Raw genomic sequence first — 20,475 nt, 5'->3', positions numbered from 1 at the left:
CATGAGTACACTTACTGCCAAAATGTCTTCGCAATCTTTAATGGAACAACAGGGCCACCAGCCTTCCATTAACCTATTTTTGAATAAACAGCCAACTTGCAATCTTTGCGTGAACATTGTTCTGAAGGCCGATTTTTCGGGAATAGTTATTTTGCCTAACTTAAGTTCGAGAGAACCTAAACAAGAAAAGAAAAATAATTTTATTATCCACTGAACTGTGAGTTGTCAAATCACAACGACATTTTATTGTTTCTACCTTCTAATAATTAATCTGCAAGAAAACCACCAATCATAGCAGTGGGGTACAGGAAAGTATATTGGGAAAAGAAGTGGATCTCCAGGGTCATCTCCAGTTTTCTCTTTGGGGAAATGAAAAGAGGTTGATGACATTTCACATAATGCTGCGTCCTGCTTGTATATTTATCTATCACAGAGATTAATATGGTGCCCACAATTTACACAGTGCCACACATAGTATAGTCCCATCAGTCCCCGCCCTCAAGGAGCTTCCAATCGAAGGTCCCCACCTCATACATGAAGTAAACAAAAGCCCACTGACACCATCTCTGTATGTAGAACAATTAGAGAATGCTCTTATGGTACTGCAAATGGAATCCATGAGTACACTTACTGCTAAAATGTCTTCACCATCTTTGTTGGCGTAACAGGGCCACCAGCCTTTAATTAGCTTGTTTTTGAACAAAGAGCCAAAGGTCGATTTTTTTGGGAGTTTCTAAGTTACATAAACTAAGTTCGAGAGAACCTAGACAAGAAAAGAAAAATAATTTTATTATCCACTGAACTGTGAGTTGTCAAATCACAACGACATTTTATTGTTTCTACCTTCTAATAATTAATCTGCAAGAAAACCACCAATCTAAGGAGTGGGGTACAGGAAAGTATATTGGGAGAAGAAGTGGATCTCCAGGGTCATCTCCAGTTTTCTCTTTGGGGACAATGAAAAGAGGATGATGACATTTCACATAACGCTGCGTCCTGCTTGCATATTTATCTATCACAGAGATTAATATGGTGCCCACAATTTACACAACGCCACACATAGTATAGTCCCATCAGTCCCCGCCCTCAAGGAGCTTCTAATCGAAGGTCCCCACCTCATACATGAAGTAAACAAAAGCCCACTGACACCATCTCTGTATGTAGAACAATTAGAGAATGCTCTTATGGTACTGCAAATGGAATCCATGAGTACAATTACTGCCAAAATTGTTTTGCCATCTTTCTTGGTGTAACAAGGCCACCAGCCTTTGATTACTTTATTTTTTATCAAAGAGCCAAAATTACATTCAGGTGTTTCGATGTTACACAACATCATTTCCACAGAACCTAGACAAGAAAAGAAAAATAATTTTATTATCCACTGAACTGTGAGTTGTCAAATCACAACGACATTTTATTGTTTCTACTTTCTAATAGCTAATCTGCAAGAAAACCACCAATCATAGGAGTGGGGTACAGGAAAGTATATTGGGAGAAGAAGTGGATCTCCAGGGTCATCTCCAGTTTTCTCTTTGGGGAAATGAAAAGAGGTTGATGACATTTCACATAACGCTGCATCCTGCTTCTATATTTATCTATCACAGGAATTTATATGGTGCCCACAATTTACACAGCGCCACACATAGTATAGTCCCATCAGTCCCCGCCCTCAAGGAGCTTCAATCGAAGGTCCCCACCTAATACATGAAGTAAACAAAAGCCCACTAACACCATCTCTGTATGTAGAACAATTAGAGAATGCTCTTATGGTACTGCAAATGGAATCCATGAGTACACTTACTGCCAAAATGTCTTCGCAATCTTTAATGGAACAAGAGGGCCACCAGCCTTCCATTAACATATTTTTGAATAAACAGCCAACTTGCAATCTTTGCGTGAACATTGTTCTGAAGGCCGATTTTTCGGGAATAGTTATTTTGCCTAACTTAAGTTCGAGAGAACCTAGACAAGAAAAGAAAAATAATTTTATTATCCACTGAACTGTGAGTTGTCAAATCACAATGACAATTTATTGTTTCTACCTTCTAATAATTAATCTGCAAGAAAACCACCAATCATAGCAGTGGGGTACAGGAAAGTATATTGGGAGAAGAAGTGGATCTCCAGGGTCATCTCCAGTTTTCTCTTTGGGGAAATGAAAAGCGGTTGATGACATTTCACATAACGCTGCATCCTGCTTCTATATTTATCTATCACAGGGATTTATATGGTGCCCACAATTTACACAGCGCCACACATAGTATAGTCCCATCAGTCCCCGCCCTCAAGGAGCTTCAATCGAAGGTCCCCACCTAATACATGAAGTAAACAAAAGCCCACTGACACCATCTCTGTATGTAGAACAATTAGAGAATGCTCTTATGGTACTGCAAATGGAATCCATGAGTACACTTACTGCTAAAATGTCTTCACCATCTTTGTTGGCGTAACAGGGCCACCAGCCTTTAATTAGCTTGTTTTTGAACAAAGAGCCAAGGGTCGATTTTTTTTGGGAGTTTCTAAGTTACATAAACTAAGTTCGAGAGAACCTAGACAAGAAAAGAAAAATAATTTTATTATCCACTGAACTGTGAGTTGTCAAATCACAACGACATTTTATTGTTTCTACCTTCTAATAATTAATCTACAAGAAAACCACCAATCAGAGGAGTGGGGTACAGGAAAGTATATTGGGAGAAGAAGTGGATCTCCAGGGTCATCTCCAGTTTTCTCTTTGGGGCAATGAAAAGAGGTTGATGACATTTCACATAACGCTGCGTCCTGCTTCTATATTTATCTATCACAGGGATTTATATGGTGCCCACAATTTACACAGCGCCACACATAGTATAGTCCCATCAGTCCCCGCCCTCAAGGAGCTTCTAATCGAAGGTCCCCACCTCATACACGAAGTAAACAAAAGCCCACTGACACCATCTCTGTATGTAGAACAATTAGAGAATGCTCTTCTATTACTGCAAATGGAATCCATGACTACACTTACTGCCAAAATTGTTTTGCCATCTTTCTTGGTGTAACAAGGCCACCAGCCTTTGATTACTTTATTTTTTATCAAAGAGCCAAAATTACATTCAGGTGTTTCGATGTTACACAACATCATTTCCACAGAACCTAGACAAGAAAAGAAAAATAATTTTATTATCCACTGAACTGTGAGTTGTCAAATCACAACGACATTTTATTGTTTCTACCTTCTAATAACTAATCTGCAAGAAAACCACCAATCATAGGAGTGGGGTACAGGAAAGTATATTGGGAGAAGAAGTGGATCTCCAGGGTCATCTCCAGTTTTCTCTTTGGGGAAATGAAAAGAGGTTGATGACATTTCACATAACGCTGCATCCTGCTTCTATATTTATCTATCACAGGGATTTATATGGTGCCCACAATTTACACAGCGCCACACATAGTATAGTCCCATCAGTCCCCGCCCTCAAGGAGCTTCAATCGAAGGTCCCCACCTAATACATGAAGTAAACAAAAGCCCACTGACACCATCTCTCTGTATGTAGAACAGTTAGAGAATGCTTTTATGGTACTTCAAATGGAATCCATGAGTACACTTACTGCCAAAATGTCTTCGCAATCTTTAATGGAACAACAGGGCCACCAGCCTTCCATTAACCTATTTTTGAATAAACAGCCAACTTGCAATCTTTGCGTGAACATTGTTCTGAAGGCCGATTTTTCGGGAATAGTTATTTTGCCTAACTTAAGTTCGAGAGAACCTAAACAAGAAAAGAAAAATAATTTTATTATCCACTGAACTGTGAGTTGTCAAATCACAATGACATTTTATTGTTTCTACCTTCTAATAATTAATCTGCAAGAAAACCACCAATCATAGCAGTGGGGTACAGGAAAGTATATTGGGAAAAGAAGTGGAGCTCCAGGGTCATCTCCAGTTTTCTCTTTGGGGAAATGAAAAGAGGTTGATGACATTTCACATAATGCTGCGTCCTGCTTGTATATTTATCTATCACAGAGATTAATATGGTGCCCACAATTTACACAGCGCCACACATAGTATAGTCCCATCAGTCCCCGCCCTCGAGGAGCTTCCAATCGAAGGTCCCCACCTCATACATGAAGTAAACAAAAGCCCACTGACACCATCTCTGTATGTAGAACAATTAGAGAATGCTCTTATGGTACTGCAAATGGAATCCATGAGTACACTTACTGCTAAAATGTCTTCACCATCTTTGTTGGCGTAACAGGGCCACCAGCCTTTAATTAGCTTGTTTTTGAACAAAGAGCCAAAGGTCCATTTTTTTTGGGAGTTTCTAAGTTACATAAACTAAGTTCGAGAGAACCTAGACAAGAAAAGAAAAATAATTTTATTATCCACTGAACTGTGAGTTGTCAAATCACAACGACATTTTATTGTTTCTACCTTCTAATAACTAATCTGCAAGAAAACCACCAATCATAGGAGTGGGGTACAGGAAAGTATATTGGGAGAAGAAGTGGATCTCCAGGGTCATCTCCAGTTTTCTCTTTGGGGAAATGAAAAGAGGTTGATGACATTTCACATAACGCTGCATCCTGCTTCTATATTTATCTATCACAGGGATTTATATGGTGCCCACAATTTACACAGCGCCACACATAGTATAGTCCCATCAGTCCCCGCCCTCAAGGAGCTTCAATCGAAGGTCCCCACCTAATACATGAAGTAAACAAAAGCCCACTGACACCATCTCTCTGTATGTAGAACAGTTAGAGAATGCTTTTATGGTACTGCAAATGGAATCCATGAGTACACTTACTGCCAAAATGTCTTCGCAATCTTTAATGGAACAACAGGGCCACCAGCCTTCCATTAACCTATTTTTGAATAAACAGCCAACTTGCAATCTTTGCGTGAACATTGTTCTGAAGGCCGATTTTTCGGGAATAGTTATTTTGCCTAACTTAAGTTCGAGAGAACCTAAACAAGAAAAGAAAAATAATTTTATTATCCACTGAACTGTGAGTTGTCAAATCACAACGACATTTTATTGTTTCTACCTTCTAATAATTAATCTGCAAGAAAACCACCAATCATAGCAGTTGGGTACAGGAAAGTATATTGGGAAAAGAAGTGGAGCTCCAGGGTCATCTCCAGTTTTCTCTTTGGGGAAATGAAAAGAGGTTGATGACATTTCACATAATGCTGCGTCCTGCTTGTATATTTATCTATCACAGAGATTAATATGGTGCCCACAATTTACACAGTGCCACACATAGTATAGTCCCATCAGTCCCCGCCCTCAAGGAGCTTCCAATCGAAGGTCCCCACCTCATACATGAAGTAAACAAAAGCCCACTGACACCATCTCTGTATGTAGAACAATTAGAGAATGCTCTTATGGTACTGCAAATGGAATCCATGAGTACACTTACTGCTAAAATGTCTTCACCATCTTTGTTGGCGTAACAGGGCCACCAGCCTTTAATTAGCTTGTTTTTGAACAAAGAGCCAAAGGTCGATTTTTTTGGGAGTTTCTAAGTTACATAAACTAAGTTCGAGAGAACCTAGACAAGAAAAGAAAAATAATTTTATTATCCACTGAACTGTGAGTTGTCAAATCACAACGACATTTTATTGTTTCTACCTTCTAATAATTAATCTGCAAGAAAACCACCAATCATAGGAGTTGGGTACAGGAAAGTATATTGGGAGAAGAAGTGGATCTCCAGGGTCATCTCCAGTTTTCTCTTTGAGGACAATGAAAAGAGGATGATGACATTTCACATAATGCTGCGTCCTGCTTGCATATTTATCTATCACAGAGATTAATATGGTGCCCACAATTTACACAACGCCACACATAGTATAGTCCCATCAGTCCCCGCCCTCAAGGAGCTTCTAATCGAAGGTCCCCACCTCATACATGAAGTAAACAAAAGCCCACTGACACCATCTCTGTATGTAGAACAATTAGAGAATGCTCTTATGGTACTGCAAATGGAATCCATGAGTACAATTACTGCCAAAATTGTTTTGCCATCTTTCTTGGTGTAACAAGGCCACCAGCCTTTGATTACTTTATTTTTTATCAAAGAGCCAAAATTACATTCAGGTGTTTCGATGTTACACAACATCATTTCCACAGAACCTAGACAAGAAAAGAAAAATAATTTTATTATCCACTGAACTGTGAGTTGTCAAATCACAACGACATTTTATTGTTTCTACTTTCTAATAGCTAATCTGCAAGAAAACCACCAATCATAGGAGTGGGGTACAGGAAAGTATATTGGGAGAAGAAGTGGATCTCCAGGGTCATCTCCAGTTTTCTCTTTGGGGAAATGAAAAGAGGTTGATGACATTTCACATAACGCTGCATCCTGCTTCTATATTTATCTATCACAGGAATTTATATGGTGCCCACAATTTACACAGCGCCACACATAGTATAGTCCCATCAGTCCCCGCCCTCAAGGAGCTTCAATCGAAGGTCCCCACCTAATACATGAAGTAAACAAAAGCCCACTGACACCATCTCTCTGTATGTAGAACAGTTAGAGAATGCTTTTATGGTACTGCAAATGGAATCCATGAGTACACTTACTGCCAAAATGTCTTCGCAATCTTTAATGGAAAAACAGGGCCACCAGCCTTCCATTAACCTATTTTTGAATAAACAGCCAACTTGCAATCTTTGCGTGAACATTGTTCTGAAGGCCGATTTTTCGGGAATAGTTATTTTGCCTAACTTAAGTTCGAGAGAACCTAAACAAGAAAAGAAAAATAATTTTATTATCCACTGAACTGTGAGTTGTCAAATCACAATGACATTTTATTGTTTCTACCTTCTAATAATTAATCTGCAAGAAAACCACCAATCATAGCAGTGGGGTACAGGAAAGTATATTGGGAAAAGAAGTGGAGCTCCAGGGTCATCTCCAGTTTTCTCTTTGGGGAAATGAAAAGAGGTTGATGACATTTCACATAATGCTGCGTCCTGCTTGTATATTTATCTATCACAGAGATTAATATGGTGCCTACAATTTACACAGTGCCACACATAGTATAGTCCCATCAGTCCCCGCCCTCAAGGAGCTTCCAATCGAAGGTCCCCACCTCATACATGAAGTAAACAAAAGCCCACTGACACCATCTCTGTATGTAGAACAATTAGAGAATGCTCTTATGGTACTGCAAATGGAATCCATGAGTACACTTACTGCTAAAATGTCTTCACCATCTTTGTTGGCGTAACAGGGCCACCAGCCTTTAATTAGCTTGTTTTTGAACAAAGAGCCAAAGGTCGATTTTTTTGGGAGTTTCTAAGTTACATAAACTAAGTTCGAGAGAACCTAGACAAGAAAAGAAAAATAATTTTATTATCCACTGAACTGTGAGTTGTCAAATCACAACGACATTTTATTGTTTCTACCTTCTAATAATTAATCTGCAAGAAAACCACCAATCATAGGAGTGGGGTACAGGAAAGTATATTGGGAGAAGAAGTGGATCTCCAGGGTCATCTCCAGTTTTCTCTTTGAGGACAATGAAAAGAGGATGATGACATTTCACATAACGCTGCGTCCTGCTTGCATATTTATCTATCACAGAGATTAATATGGTGCCCACAATTTACACAACGCCACACATAGTATAGTCCCATCAGTCCCCGCCCTCAAGGAGCTTCTAATCGAAGGTCCCCACCTCATACATGAAGTAAACAAAAGCCCACTGACACCATCTCTGTATGTAGAACAATTAGAGAATGCTCTTATGGTACTGCAAATGGAATCCATGAGTACAATTACTGCCAAAATTGTTTTGCCATCTTTCTTGGTGTAACAAGGCCACCAGCCTTTGATTACTTTATTTTTTATCAAAGAGCCTAAATTATATTCAGGTGTTTCGATGTTACACAACATCATTTCCACAGAACCTAGACAAGAAAAGAAAAATAATTTTATTATCCACTGAACTGTGAGTTGTCAAATCACAACGACATTTTATTGTTTCTACTTTCTAATAGCTAATCTGCAAGAAAACCACCAATCATAGGAGTGGGGTACAGGAAAGTATATTGGGAGAAGAAGTGGATCTCCAGGGTCATCTCCAGTTTTCTCTTTGGGGAAATGAAAAGAGGTTGATGACATTTCACATAACGCTGCATCCTGCTTCTATATTTATCTATCACAGGAATTTATATGGTGCCCACAATTTACACAGCGCCACACATAGTATAGTCCCATCAGTCCCCGCCCTCAAGGAGCTTCAATCGAAGGTCCCCACCTAATACATGAAGTAAACAAAAGCCCACTGACACCATCTCTCTGTATGTAGAACAGTTAGAGAATGCTTTTATGGTACTGCAAATGGAATCCATGAGTACACTTACTGCCAAAATGTCTTCGCAATCTTTAATGGAAAAACAGGGCCACCAGCCTTCCATTAACCTATTTTTGAATAAACAGCCAACTTGCAATCTTTGCGTGAACATTGTTCTGAAGGCCGATTTTTCGGGAATAGTTATTTTGCCTAACTTAAGTTCGAGAGAACCTAAACAAGAAAAGAAAAATAATTTTATTATCCACTGAACTGTGAGTTGTCAAATCACAATGACATTTTATTGTTTCTACCTTCTAATAATTACTCTGCAAGAAAACCACCAATCATAGGAGTGGGGTACAGGAAAGTATATTGGGAAAAGAAGTGGATCTCCAGGGTCATCTCCAGTTTTCTCTTTGGGGAAATGAAAAGAGGTTGATGACATTTCACATAATGCTGCGTCCTGCTTCTATATTTATCTATCACAGGGATTTATATGGTGCCCACAATTTACACAGCGCCACACATAATATACTTGCATCAGTCCCCGCCCTCAAGGAGCTTCAATCGAAGGTCCCCACCTAATACATGAAGTAAACAAAAGCCCACTGACACCATCTCTGTATGTAGAACAATTAGAGAATGCTCTTATGGTACTGCAAATGGAATCCATGATTACACTTACTGCTAAAATGTCTTCACCATCTTTGTTGGCGTAACAGGGCCACCAGCATTTAATTAGCTTGTTTTTGAACAAAGAGCCAAGGGTCGATTTTTTTTTTGGAGTTTCTAAGTTACATAAACTAAGTTCGAGAGAACCTAGACAAGAAAAGAAAAATAATTTTATTATCCACTGAACTGTGAGTTGTCAAATCACAACAACATTTTATTGTTTCTACCTTCTAATACTTAATCTGCAAGAAAACCACCAATCATAGGAGTGGGGTACAGGAAAGTATATTGGGAGAAGAAGTGGATCTCCAGGGTCATCTCCAGTTTTCTCTTTGGGGCAATGAAAAGAGGTTGATGACATTTCATATAACGCTGCATCCTGCTTCTATATTTATCTATCACAGGGATTTATATAGTGTCCACAATTTACACAGCGCCACACATAGTATAGTCCCATCAGTCCCCGCCCTCAAGGAGCTTCTAATCGAAGGTCCCCACCCTCAAGGAGCTTCTAATCGAAGGTCCCCACCTCATACACGAAGTAAACAAAAGCCCACTGACACCATCTCTGTATGTAGAACAATTAGAGAATGCTCTTATGGTACTGCAAATGGAATCCATGAGTACACTTACTGCTAAAATGTCTTCACCCTCTTTGTTGGCGTAACAGGGCCACCAGCCTTTAATTAGCTTGTTTTTGAACAAAGAGCCAAAGGTCGATTTTTTTTGGGAGTTTCTAAGTTACATAAACTAAGTTCGAGAGAACCTAGACAAGAAAAGAAAAATAATTTTATTATCCACTGAACTGTGAGTTGTCAAATCACAACGACATTTTATTGTTTCTACCTTCTAATAATTAATCTGCAAGAAAACCACCAATCATAGGAGTGGGGTACAGGAAAGTATATTGGGAGAAGAAGTGGATCTCCAGGGTCATCTCCAGTTTTCTCTTTGAGGACAATGAAAAGAGGATGATGACATTTCACATAACGCTGCGTCCTGCTTGCATATTTATCTATCACAGAGATTAATATGGTGCCCACAATTTACACAACGCCACACATAGTATAGTCCCATCAGTCCCCACCTAATACATGAAGTAAACAAAAGCCCACTGACACCATCTCTGTATGTAGAACAGTTAGAGAATGCTTTTATGGTACTGCAAATGGAATCCATGAGTACACTTACTGCCAAAATTGTTTTGCCATCTTTCTTGGTGTAACAAAGCCACCAGCCTTTGATTACTTTATTTTTTATCAAAGAGCCAAAATTACATTCAGGTGTTTCGATGTTACACAACATCATTTCCACAGAACCTAGACAAGAAAAGAAAAATAATTTTATTATCCACTGAACTGTGAGTTGTCAAATCACAACGACATTTTATTGTTTCTATCTTCTAATAAATAATCTGCAAGAAAACCACCAATCATAGGAGTGGGGTACAGGAAAGTATATTGGGAGAAGAAGTGGATCTCCAGGGTCATCTCCAGTTTTCTCTTTGGGGAAATGAAAAGAGGTTGATGACATTTCACATAACGCTGCATCCTGCTTCTATTTTTATCTATCACAGGGATTTATATGGTGCCCACAATTTACACAGCGCCACACATAGTATAGTCCCATCAGTCCCCGCCCTCAAGGAGCTTCAATCGAAGGTCCCCACCTAATACATGAAGTAAACAAAAGCCCACTAACACCATCTCTGTATGTAGAACAATTAGAGAATGCTCTTATGGTACTGCAAATGGAATCCATGAGTACACTTACTGCCAAAATGTCTTCACAATCTTTAATGGAACAACAGGGCCACCAGCCTTCCATTAACCTATTTTTGAATAAACAGCCAACTTGCAATCTTTGCATGAACATTGTTCTGAAGGCCGATTTTTCGGGAATAGTTATTTTGCCTAACTTAAGTTCGAGAGAACCTAAACAAGAAAAAAATAATAATTTTATTATCCACTGAACTGTGAGTTGTCAAATCACAACGACATTTTATTGTTTCTACCTTCTAATAATTAATCTGCAAGAAAACCACCAATCATAGCAGTGGGGTACAGGAAAGTATATTGGGAAAAGAAGTGGATCTCCAGGGTCATCTCCAGTTTTCTCTTTGGGGAAATGAAAAGAGGTTGATGACATTTCACATAACGCTGCGTCCTGCTTCTATATTTATCTATCACAGGGTTTTATATGGTGCCCACAATTTACACAGCGCCACACATAGTATAGTCCCATCAGTCCCCGCCCTCAAGGAGCTTCAATCGAAGGTCCCCACCTAATACATGAAGTAAACAAAAGCCCACTAACACCATCTCTGTATGTAGAACAATTAGAGAATGCTCTTATGGTACTGCAAATGGAATCCATGAATACACTTACTGCTAAAATGTCTTCACCATCTTTGTTGGCGTAACAGGGCCACCAGCCTTTAATTAGCTTGTTTTTGAACAAAGAGCCAAAGGTCGATTTTTTTTGGGAGTTTCTAAGTTACATAAACTAAGTTCGAGAGAACCTAGACAAGAAAAGAAAAATAATTTTATTATCCACTGAACTGTGTCAAATCTCAACGACATTTTATTGTTTCTACCTTCTAATAATTATTCTGCAAGAAAACCACCAATCATAGCAGTGGGGTACAGGAAAGTATATTGGGAAAAGAAGTGGATCTCCAGGGTCATCTCCAGTTTTCTCTTTGGGGAAATGAAAAGAGGTTGATGACATTTCACATAACGCTGCGTCCTGCTTCTATATTTATCTATCACAGGGATTTATATGGTGCCCACAATTTACACAGCGCCACACATAGTATAGTCCCATCAGTCCCCGCCCTCAAGGAGCTTCCAATGGAAGGTCCCCACCTCATACATGAAGTAAACAAAAGCCCACTGACACCATCTCTCTGTATGTAGAACAGTTAGAGAATGCTCTTATGGTACTGCAAATGGAATCCATGAGTACACTTACTGCCAAAATGTCTTCACCATCTTTAATGGAACAACAGGGCCACCAGCCTTCCATTAATTTATTTTTGAATAAACAGACAACTTGCAATCTTTGCGTGAACATTGTTCTGAAGGCCGATTTTTCAGGAATAGTTATTTTGCCTAACGTAAGTTCGAGAGAACCTAGACAAGAAAAGAAAAATAATTTTATTATCCACTGAACTGTGAGTTGTCAAATCACAACGACATTTTATTGTTTCTACCTTCTAATAATTAATCTGCAAGAAAACCACCAATCATAGGAGTGGGGTACAGGAAAGTATATTGGGAAAAGAAGTGGATCTCCAGGGTCATCTCCAGTTTTCTCTTTGGGGCAATGAAAAGAGGTTGATGACATTTCACATAATGCTGCGTCCTGCTTCTATATTTATCTATCACAGAGATTAATATGGTGCCCACAATTTACACAATGCCACACTTAGTATAGTCCCATCAGTCCCCGCCCTCAAGGAGCTTCCAATCGAAGGTCCCCACCTCATACATGAAGTAAACAAAAGCCCACTGACACCATCTCTGTATGTAGAACAATTAGAGAATGCTCTTATGGTACTGCAAATGGAATCCATGAGTACACCTACTGCCAAAATGTCTTCACCATCTTTGTTGGCGTAACAGGGCCACCAGCCTTTGATTAGTTTATTTTTAAATAAAGAGCCAAAGGTCGATTCGGGCGTTTCTACGTTACATAACGTAATTTCGAGAGAACCTAGACAAGAAAAGAAAAATAATTTTATTATCCACTGAACTGTGAGTTGTCAAATCACAACGACATTTTATTGTTTCTACCTTCTAATAATTAATCTGCAAGAAAACCACCAATCATAGCAGTGGGGTACAGGAAAGTATATTGGGAAAAGAAGTGGATCTCCAGGGTCATCTCCAGTTTTCTCTTTGGGGAAATGAAAAGAGGTTGATGACATTTCACATAACGCTGCGTCCTGCTTCTATATTTATCTATCACAGAGATTAATATGGTGCCCACAATTTACACAGCGCCACACATAGTATTGTCCCATCAGTCCCCGCCCTTAAGGAGCTTCCAATCGAAGGTCCCCACCTAATACATGAAGTAAACAAAAGCCCACTGACACCATCTCTGTATGTAGAACACTTAGAGAATGCTCTTATGGTACTGCAAATGGAATCCATGAGTTCACTTACTGCTAAAATTTCTTCACCATCTTTGTTGGCGTAACAGGGCCACCAGCCTTTGATTAGTTTATTTTTAAATAAAGAGCCAAAGGTCGATTCGGGTGTTTCTACGTTACATAACGTAATTTCGAGAGAACCTAGACAAGAAAAGAAAAATAATTTTATTATCCACTGAACTGTGAGTTGTCAAATCACAACGACATTTTATTATTTCTACCTTCTAATAATTAATCTGCAAGAAAACCACCAATCATAGGAGTGGGGTACAGGAAAGTATATTGGGAGAAGAAGTGGATCTCCAGGGTCATCTCCAGTTTTTTTTGGGGGGAGATGAAAAGAGGTTGATGACATTACACATAACGCTGCGTCCTGCTTGTATATTTATCTATCACAGGGATTTATATGGTGCCCACAATTTACACAGCACCACACATAGTATAATCCCATCAGTCCCCGCCCTCAAGGAGCTTCAATCGAAGGTCCCCACCTAATACATGAAGTAAACAAAAGCCCACTAACACCATCTCTGTATGTAGAACAATTAGAGAATGCTCTTATGGTACTGCAAATGGAATCCATGAGTACACTTACTGCCAAAATGTCTTCACAATCTTTAATGGAACAACAGGGCCACCAGCCTTCCATTAACCTATTTTTGAATAAACAGCCAACTTGCAATCTTTGCATGAACATTGTTCTGAAGGCCGATTTTTTGGGAATAGTTATTTTGCCTAACTTAAGTTCGAGAGAACCTAAACAAGAAAAGAAAAATAATTTTATTATCCACTGAACTGTGAGTTGGCAAATCACAACGACATTTTATTGTTTCTACCTTCTAATAATTAATCTGCAAGAAAACCACCAATCATAGCAGTGGGGTACAGGAAAGTATATTGGGAAAAGAAGTGGATCTCCAGGGTCATCTCCAGTTTTCTCTTTGGGGAAATGAAGAGGTTGATGACATTTCACATAACGCTGCGTCCTGCTTCTATATTTATCTATCACAGGGATTTATATGGTGCCCACAATTTACACAGCGCCACACATAGTATAGTCCCATCAGTCCCCGCCCTCAAGGAGCTTCCAATCGAAGGTCCCCACCTCATACATGAAGTAAACAAAAGCCCACTGACACCATCTCTGTGTGTAGAACAATTAGAGAATGCTCTTATGGTACTGCAAATGGAATCCATGAGTACACTTACTGCCAAAATGTCTTCACCATCTTTGTTGGCGTAACAGGGCCACCAGCCTTTGATTAGTTTATTTTTAAATAAAGAGCCAAAGGTCGATTCGGGCGTTTCTACATTACATAACGTAATTTCGAGAGAACCTAGACAAGAAAAGAAAAATAATTTTATTATCCACTGAATTGTGAGTTGTCAAATCACAACGACATTTTATTGTTTCTACCTTCTAATAATTAATCTGCAAGAAAACCACCAATCATAGGAGTGGGGTACAGGAAAGTATATTGGGAGAAGTAGTGGATCTCCAGGGTCATCTCCAGTTTTCTCTTTGGGGAAATGAAAAGAGGTTGATGACATTTCACATAACGCTGCATCCTCCTTGTATATTTATCTATCACAGGGTTTTATATGGTGCCCATTATTTACACAGCGCCACACATAGTATAGTCCCATCAGTCCCCGCCCTCAAGGAGCTTCCAATGGAAGGTCCCCACCTCATACATGAAGTAAACAAAAGCCCACTGACACCATCTCTCTGTATGTAGAACAGTTAGAGAATGCTCTTATGGTACTGCAAATGGAATCCATGAGTACACTTACTGCCAAAATGTCTTCACCATCTTTAATGGAACAACAGGGCCACCAGCCTTCCATTAATTTATTTTTGAATAAACAGACAACTTGCAATCTTTGCGTGAACATTGTTCTGAAGGCCGATTTTTCGGGAATAGTTATTTTGCCTAACGTAAGTTCGAGAGAACCTAGACAAGAAAAGAAAAATAATTTTATTATCCACTGAACTGTGAGTTGTCAAATCACAACGACATTTTATTGTTTCTACCTTCTAATAATTAATTTGCGAGAAAACCACCAATCATAGGAGTGGGGTACAGGAAAGTATATTGGGAAAAGAAGTGGATCTCCAGGGTCATCTCCAGTTTTCTCTTTGGGGCAATGAAAAGAGGTTGATGACATTTCACATAATGCTGCGTCCTGCTTCTATATTTATCTATCACAGAGATTAATATGGTGCCCACAATTTACACAACGCCACACATAGTATAGTCCCATCAGTCCCCGCCCTCAAGGAGCTTCCAATCGAAGGTCCCCACCTCATACATGAAGTAAACAAAAGCCCACTGACACCATCTCTGTGTGTAGAACAATTAGAGAATGCTCTTATGGTACTGCAAATGGAATCCATGAGTACACTTACTGCCAAAATGTCTTCACCATCTTTGTTGGCGTAACAGGGCCACCAGCCTTTGATTAGTTTATTTTTAAATAAAGAGCCAAAGGTCGATTCGGGCGTTTCTACATTACATAACGTAATTTCGAGAGAACCTAGACAAGAAAAGAAAAATAATTTTATTATCCACTGAATTGTGAGTTGTCAAATCACAACGACATTTTATTGTTTCTACCTTCTAATAATTAATCTGCAAGAAAACCACCAATCATAGGAGTGGGGTACAGGAAAGTATATTGGGAGAAGTAGTGGATCTCCAGGGTCATCTCCAGTTTTCTCTTTGGGGAAATGAAAAGAGGTTGATGACATTTCACATAACGCTGCATCCTGCTTGTATATTTATCTATCACAGGGTTTTATATGGTGCCCATTATTTACACAGCGCCACACATAGTATAGTCCCATCAGTCCCCGCCCTCAAGGAGCTTCCAATGGAAGGTCCCCACCTCATACATGAAGTAAACAAAAGCCCACTGACACCATCTCTCTGTATGTAGAACAGTTAGAGAATGCTCTTATGGTACTGCAAATGGAATCCATGAGTACACTTACTGCCAAAATGTCTTCACCATCTTTAATGGAACAACAGGGCCACCAGCCTTCCATTAATTTATTTTTGAATAAACAGACAACTTGCAATCTTTGCGTGAACATTGTTCTGAAGGCCGATTTTTCGGGAATAGTTATTTTGCCTAACGTAAGTTCGAGAGAACCTAGACAAGAAAAGAAAAATAATTTTATTATCCACTGAACTGTGAGTTGTCAAATCACAACGACATTTTATTGTTTCTACCTTCTAATAATTAATTTGCGAGAAAACCACCAATCATAGGAGTGGGGTACAGGAAAGTATATTGGGAAAAGAAGTGGATCTCCAGGGTCATCTCCAGTTTTCTCTTTGGGGCAATGAAAAGAGGTTGATGACATTTCACATAATGCTGCGTCCTGCTTCTATATTTATCTATCACAGAGATTAATATGGTGCCCACAATTTACACAGCGCCACACATAGTATAGTCCCATCAGTCCCCGCCCTCAAGGAGCTTCCAATCGAAGGTCCCCACCTCATACATGAAGTAAACAAAAGCCCACTGACACCATCTCAGTATGTAGAACAATTAGAGAATGCTCTTATGGTACTGCAAATGGAATCCATGAGTACACTTACTGCCAAAATGTCTTCACCATCTTTGTTGGCGTAACAGGGCCACCAGCCTTTGATTAGTTTATTTTTAAATAAAGAGCCAAAGGTCGATTCGGGCGTTTCTACGTTACATAACGTAATTTCGAGAGAACCTAGACAAGAAAAGAAAAATAATTTTATTATCCACTGAACTGTGAGTTGTCAAATCACAACGACATTTTATTGTTTCTACCTTCTAATAATTAATCTGCGAGAAAACCACTAATCATAGGAGTGGGGTACAGGAAAGTATATTGGGAGAAGAAGTGGATCTCCAGGGTCATCTCCAGTTTTCTCTTTGGGGCAATGAAAAGAGGTTGATGACATTTCACATAATGCTGCGTCCTGCTTCTATATTTATCTATCACAGGGATTTATATGGTGCCCACAATTTACACAGCGCCACACATAGTATAGTCCCATCAGTCCCCGCCCTTAAGGAGCTTCCAATCGAAGGTCCCCACCTAATACATGAAGTAAACAAAAGCCCACTGACACCATCTCTGTATGTAGAACAATTAGAGAATGCTCTTATGGTACTTCAAATGGAATCCATGAGTTCACTTACTGCTAAAATTTCTTCACCATCTTTGTTGGCGTAACAGGGCCACCAGCCTTTGATTAGTTTATTTTTAAATAAAGAGCCAAAGGTCGATTCGGGTGTTTATACGTTACATAACGTAATTTCGAGAGAACCTAGACAAGAAAAGAAAAATAATTTTATTATCCACTGAACTGTGAGTTGTCAAATCACAACGACATTTTATTATTTCTACCTTCTAATAATTAATCTGCAAGAAAACCACCAATCATAGGAGTGGGGTACAGGAAAGTATATTGGGAGAAGAAGTGGATCTCCAGGGTCATCTCCAGTTTTTTTTGGGGGGAAATGAAAAGAGGTTGATGACATTTCACATAACGCTGCGTCCTGCTTGTATATTTATCTATCACAGGGATTTATATGGTGCCCACAATTTACACAGCACCACACATAGTATAATCCCATCAGTCCCCGCCCTCAAGGAGCTTCTAATCGAAGGTCCCCACCTCCTACATGAAGTAAACAAAAGCCCACTGACACCATCTCTGTATGTAGAACAATTAGAGAATGCTCTTATGGTACTGCAAATGGAATCCATGAGTACACTTACTGCTAAAATTTCTTCACAATCTTTAATGAAACAACAGGGCCACCAGCCTTCCATTAACCTATTTTTGATCCAGGATGGTCCAGAATGAAGGGACTTGAAGTGACTGCTGCCCATTGTGGGAGAAAGGCCCTCAGTCTTCCTCCCACTGTGGGACACGAGTCACTGTGGCTTGGCGGGTTGTTGAGGAGGATTAAACAAGACCCCCCTTTACCTCTGCCTTTGTGCCCTGTCTAATGTTTTTTGGGCCTGTTGTCCTTTTCTCTAGGACCTTGCTGCCTACCTTGGCCACGAAAAAACGTTCTGGCTGTCGGGTTTTTCTTTTTCTCTGGAAAAGCCTTTTTCCTATCGGCTGCGCATTCCAGTGCCTCTTGCAGTCCTGGGCCAAAAAGATGATCACCCGTAAGGGGAAGCCCACAAAGGCGCAACTTTGAGGCTGAATCACCTGACCAGGTTTTAAGCCATAGGCTTCTCCTGGCCGAATTCACTAAGGCCGAAGTCCTGGCTGTCATTCTTACCGACTCTGCGGAAGAATCAGCCAAAAATCCCACTACATGAAAAAGGAGAGGGAAAGACTTCAAAATTTGCTCTCTAGAGGTACCTGCCAACAAATGTGTTTGAATTTGTGTCCACCATACTTCCAGATTTCTGGCTACACATGTGCAGGCCAGAGCTGGTTTAAGATTCCCAACAGCTGAATCCCAGGCTCTGTGGAGAAGGATATCCCCTCTTTTGTCCATCGGGTCTTTAAGCGTGCCCATATCGTCAAACGCTAGGTCTGAGTTTTTTTAAACCTTTGAAGGAGGTGCGTCCAACTTAGGATTTTTGTTCCACGGCTGCGCTGTGTCCTCATCAAAAGGAAACCTCCTTTTTAGGTTAGCAAAAAAGAAAGGTTTTCTCTCTGGATTTTCCCACACCAGTTTGATAGTATCAATCAAGGAACTATGTACTGGAAAACTCTAGACTTCTTCTTATGCAAACCCTTTTACATAAGATCATGTTTGGATAATTGTACCTCCTCCTCTTTCAATTCAAGTGTAGTATAGATAGCCTTTAATAAGTCATCAACATCCTCTAAAGATAACTTAAACCTTGAGCCCCATGTGGATTCTCTATCCCTGGGCTCTATGTCTGACCCTGATTCTTCTGGAGAAGAACGGGTAGGAGAAATGGAGAAATTCTCCACTCTGTGCTATTGTATTCTGATGGTTGAAATTCCTCTTCTGATCAGCATTATCAATTAGCTGCAGCGACTGGTCAAAAGTAACATTTTCCAGCAGTCCTGTACTACTGAAGTCGATCTACTGATCAACTTCTGTCCAATAAGCAGGGCTACAGAAAGATGAAGATTTGTCTGGTCTCTGCTGATCCAACCAATCCATGTGTATCCAGGAGAGACCATATACTTCTAGTGTTCCTGAAGGGTGTGTGCACTCACAGAGCAGACATATAATGTATATATGAAAAATAGAAATACCATCATATATTGGCCAGCTATATTGTGTTGTAGATACCAGGGGTTTGCCAGTGCTGTCAAATTTGTTGCCATCATTTCCCATGCTGACTTCAAACTGGATAGGGCCAGCAATGTCCTCGATCATGGTGGCAGAATGGAAGACCACTCAACAACCAAACTTTACCCGGCGCTGATATTTCTGGAAAGAGGACATCAGAGATAAAATAACTTTATTCAGGTTATTACATTACAAACAGCAGGGAACTCAGTGAGTGGACTGATCAAAACAAAAACTGATTGGATTCAACTATCCACACAAGTGAGGTGGATCCCTAGTATATTCTACCAGCAAGAACTCCCCTGCTGATAGAAAACACTGATCAGCGCTGTGCTGATGAAAAACAATCTTCCAACAAGCCTGTTCATTAGATCAACTTCCCCAAACCAGAACAACCAAAGATGGATGAAAATTGGGCTGGTCCCTGCTAAACCAACCAAATTTGGATCCACGTATAACCAGCGTTAGAAGAATGTGTGGGCTGCCATTGCTGGCCACCTTCTGAAATGCTAGTTGCAGGCATAATGGAGAAGTTCATCTTTAAAGTTCACAGGAGAAACACTGAGGTGATCCAAGTTAGGGCTATTAGCACTTTGTTCTCACTTCCAGAACACACATACATCAGGGATTAGAAGGCTGCAAGGCTGTTGGGTCACTGCCAGGAGGGGAGAGCAAGTTAAGTGAAACTTTTATAGAAGAACTACAACATCATCATTGCTTTACCTGTGAAATTTGGGGATAAATGAATCCATGACTCCTGCATCTCCAGTGGTCAGTGAGAGTGTGCTTTAAAGCTCTTTTACTGCATGTTAAGAATATATTAAAATCTGTCTGTCTTGCGGTTGTTCTGATTTGCGAACAGATCAGTTTCGGGACATCCCCATCTGTTGGTGAGATCCGCAAAAGACTTTGCGATGAAGAGACCAGTTGTCTCGATCTATCCGGTGGCGGCTGAGATAATCTGCCAGACAATTTTGTGTCCCCTTCAGGTGCACTGCTGTAATTGAAGCTAAATTCCCTTCTGCCCATGATAAAATCTCCTGTGCAATAGATTGAA

General features: G+C 39.8%; 1 protein-coding gene across 1 annotated transcript in view; it reads right to left on the bottom strand.

Annotated features, from left to right (window-relative positions):
* The window catches only part of LOC141127795 (uncharacterized), a 69,504-nt gene that overhangs the window by 26,423 nt on the left and 22,606 nt on the right, over nt 1-20,475 (bottom strand). Inside the window, 4 exon segments of the mRNA XM_073614575.1 lie at nt 1,192-1,347; nt 2,977-3,132; nt 5,970-6,125; nt 7,758-7,913. Of these exon segments, the coding sequence (XP_073470676.1) occupies nt 1,192-1,347; nt 2,977-3,132; nt 5,970-6,125; nt 7,758-7,913 (624 nt within the window).

This window comes from Aquarana catesbeiana, linkage group LG02 (genome assembly GCF_042186555.1).
Source record: "Aquarana catesbeiana isolate 2022-GZ linkage group LG02, ASM4218655v1, whole genome shotgun sequence".
In the NCBI taxonomy this organism is placed as follows: Eukaryota; Metazoa; Chordata; class Amphibia; order Anura; family Ranidae; genus Aquarana; species Aquarana catesbeiana.
This window is presented reverse-complemented; position numbering and strand designations above follow the sequence as displayed.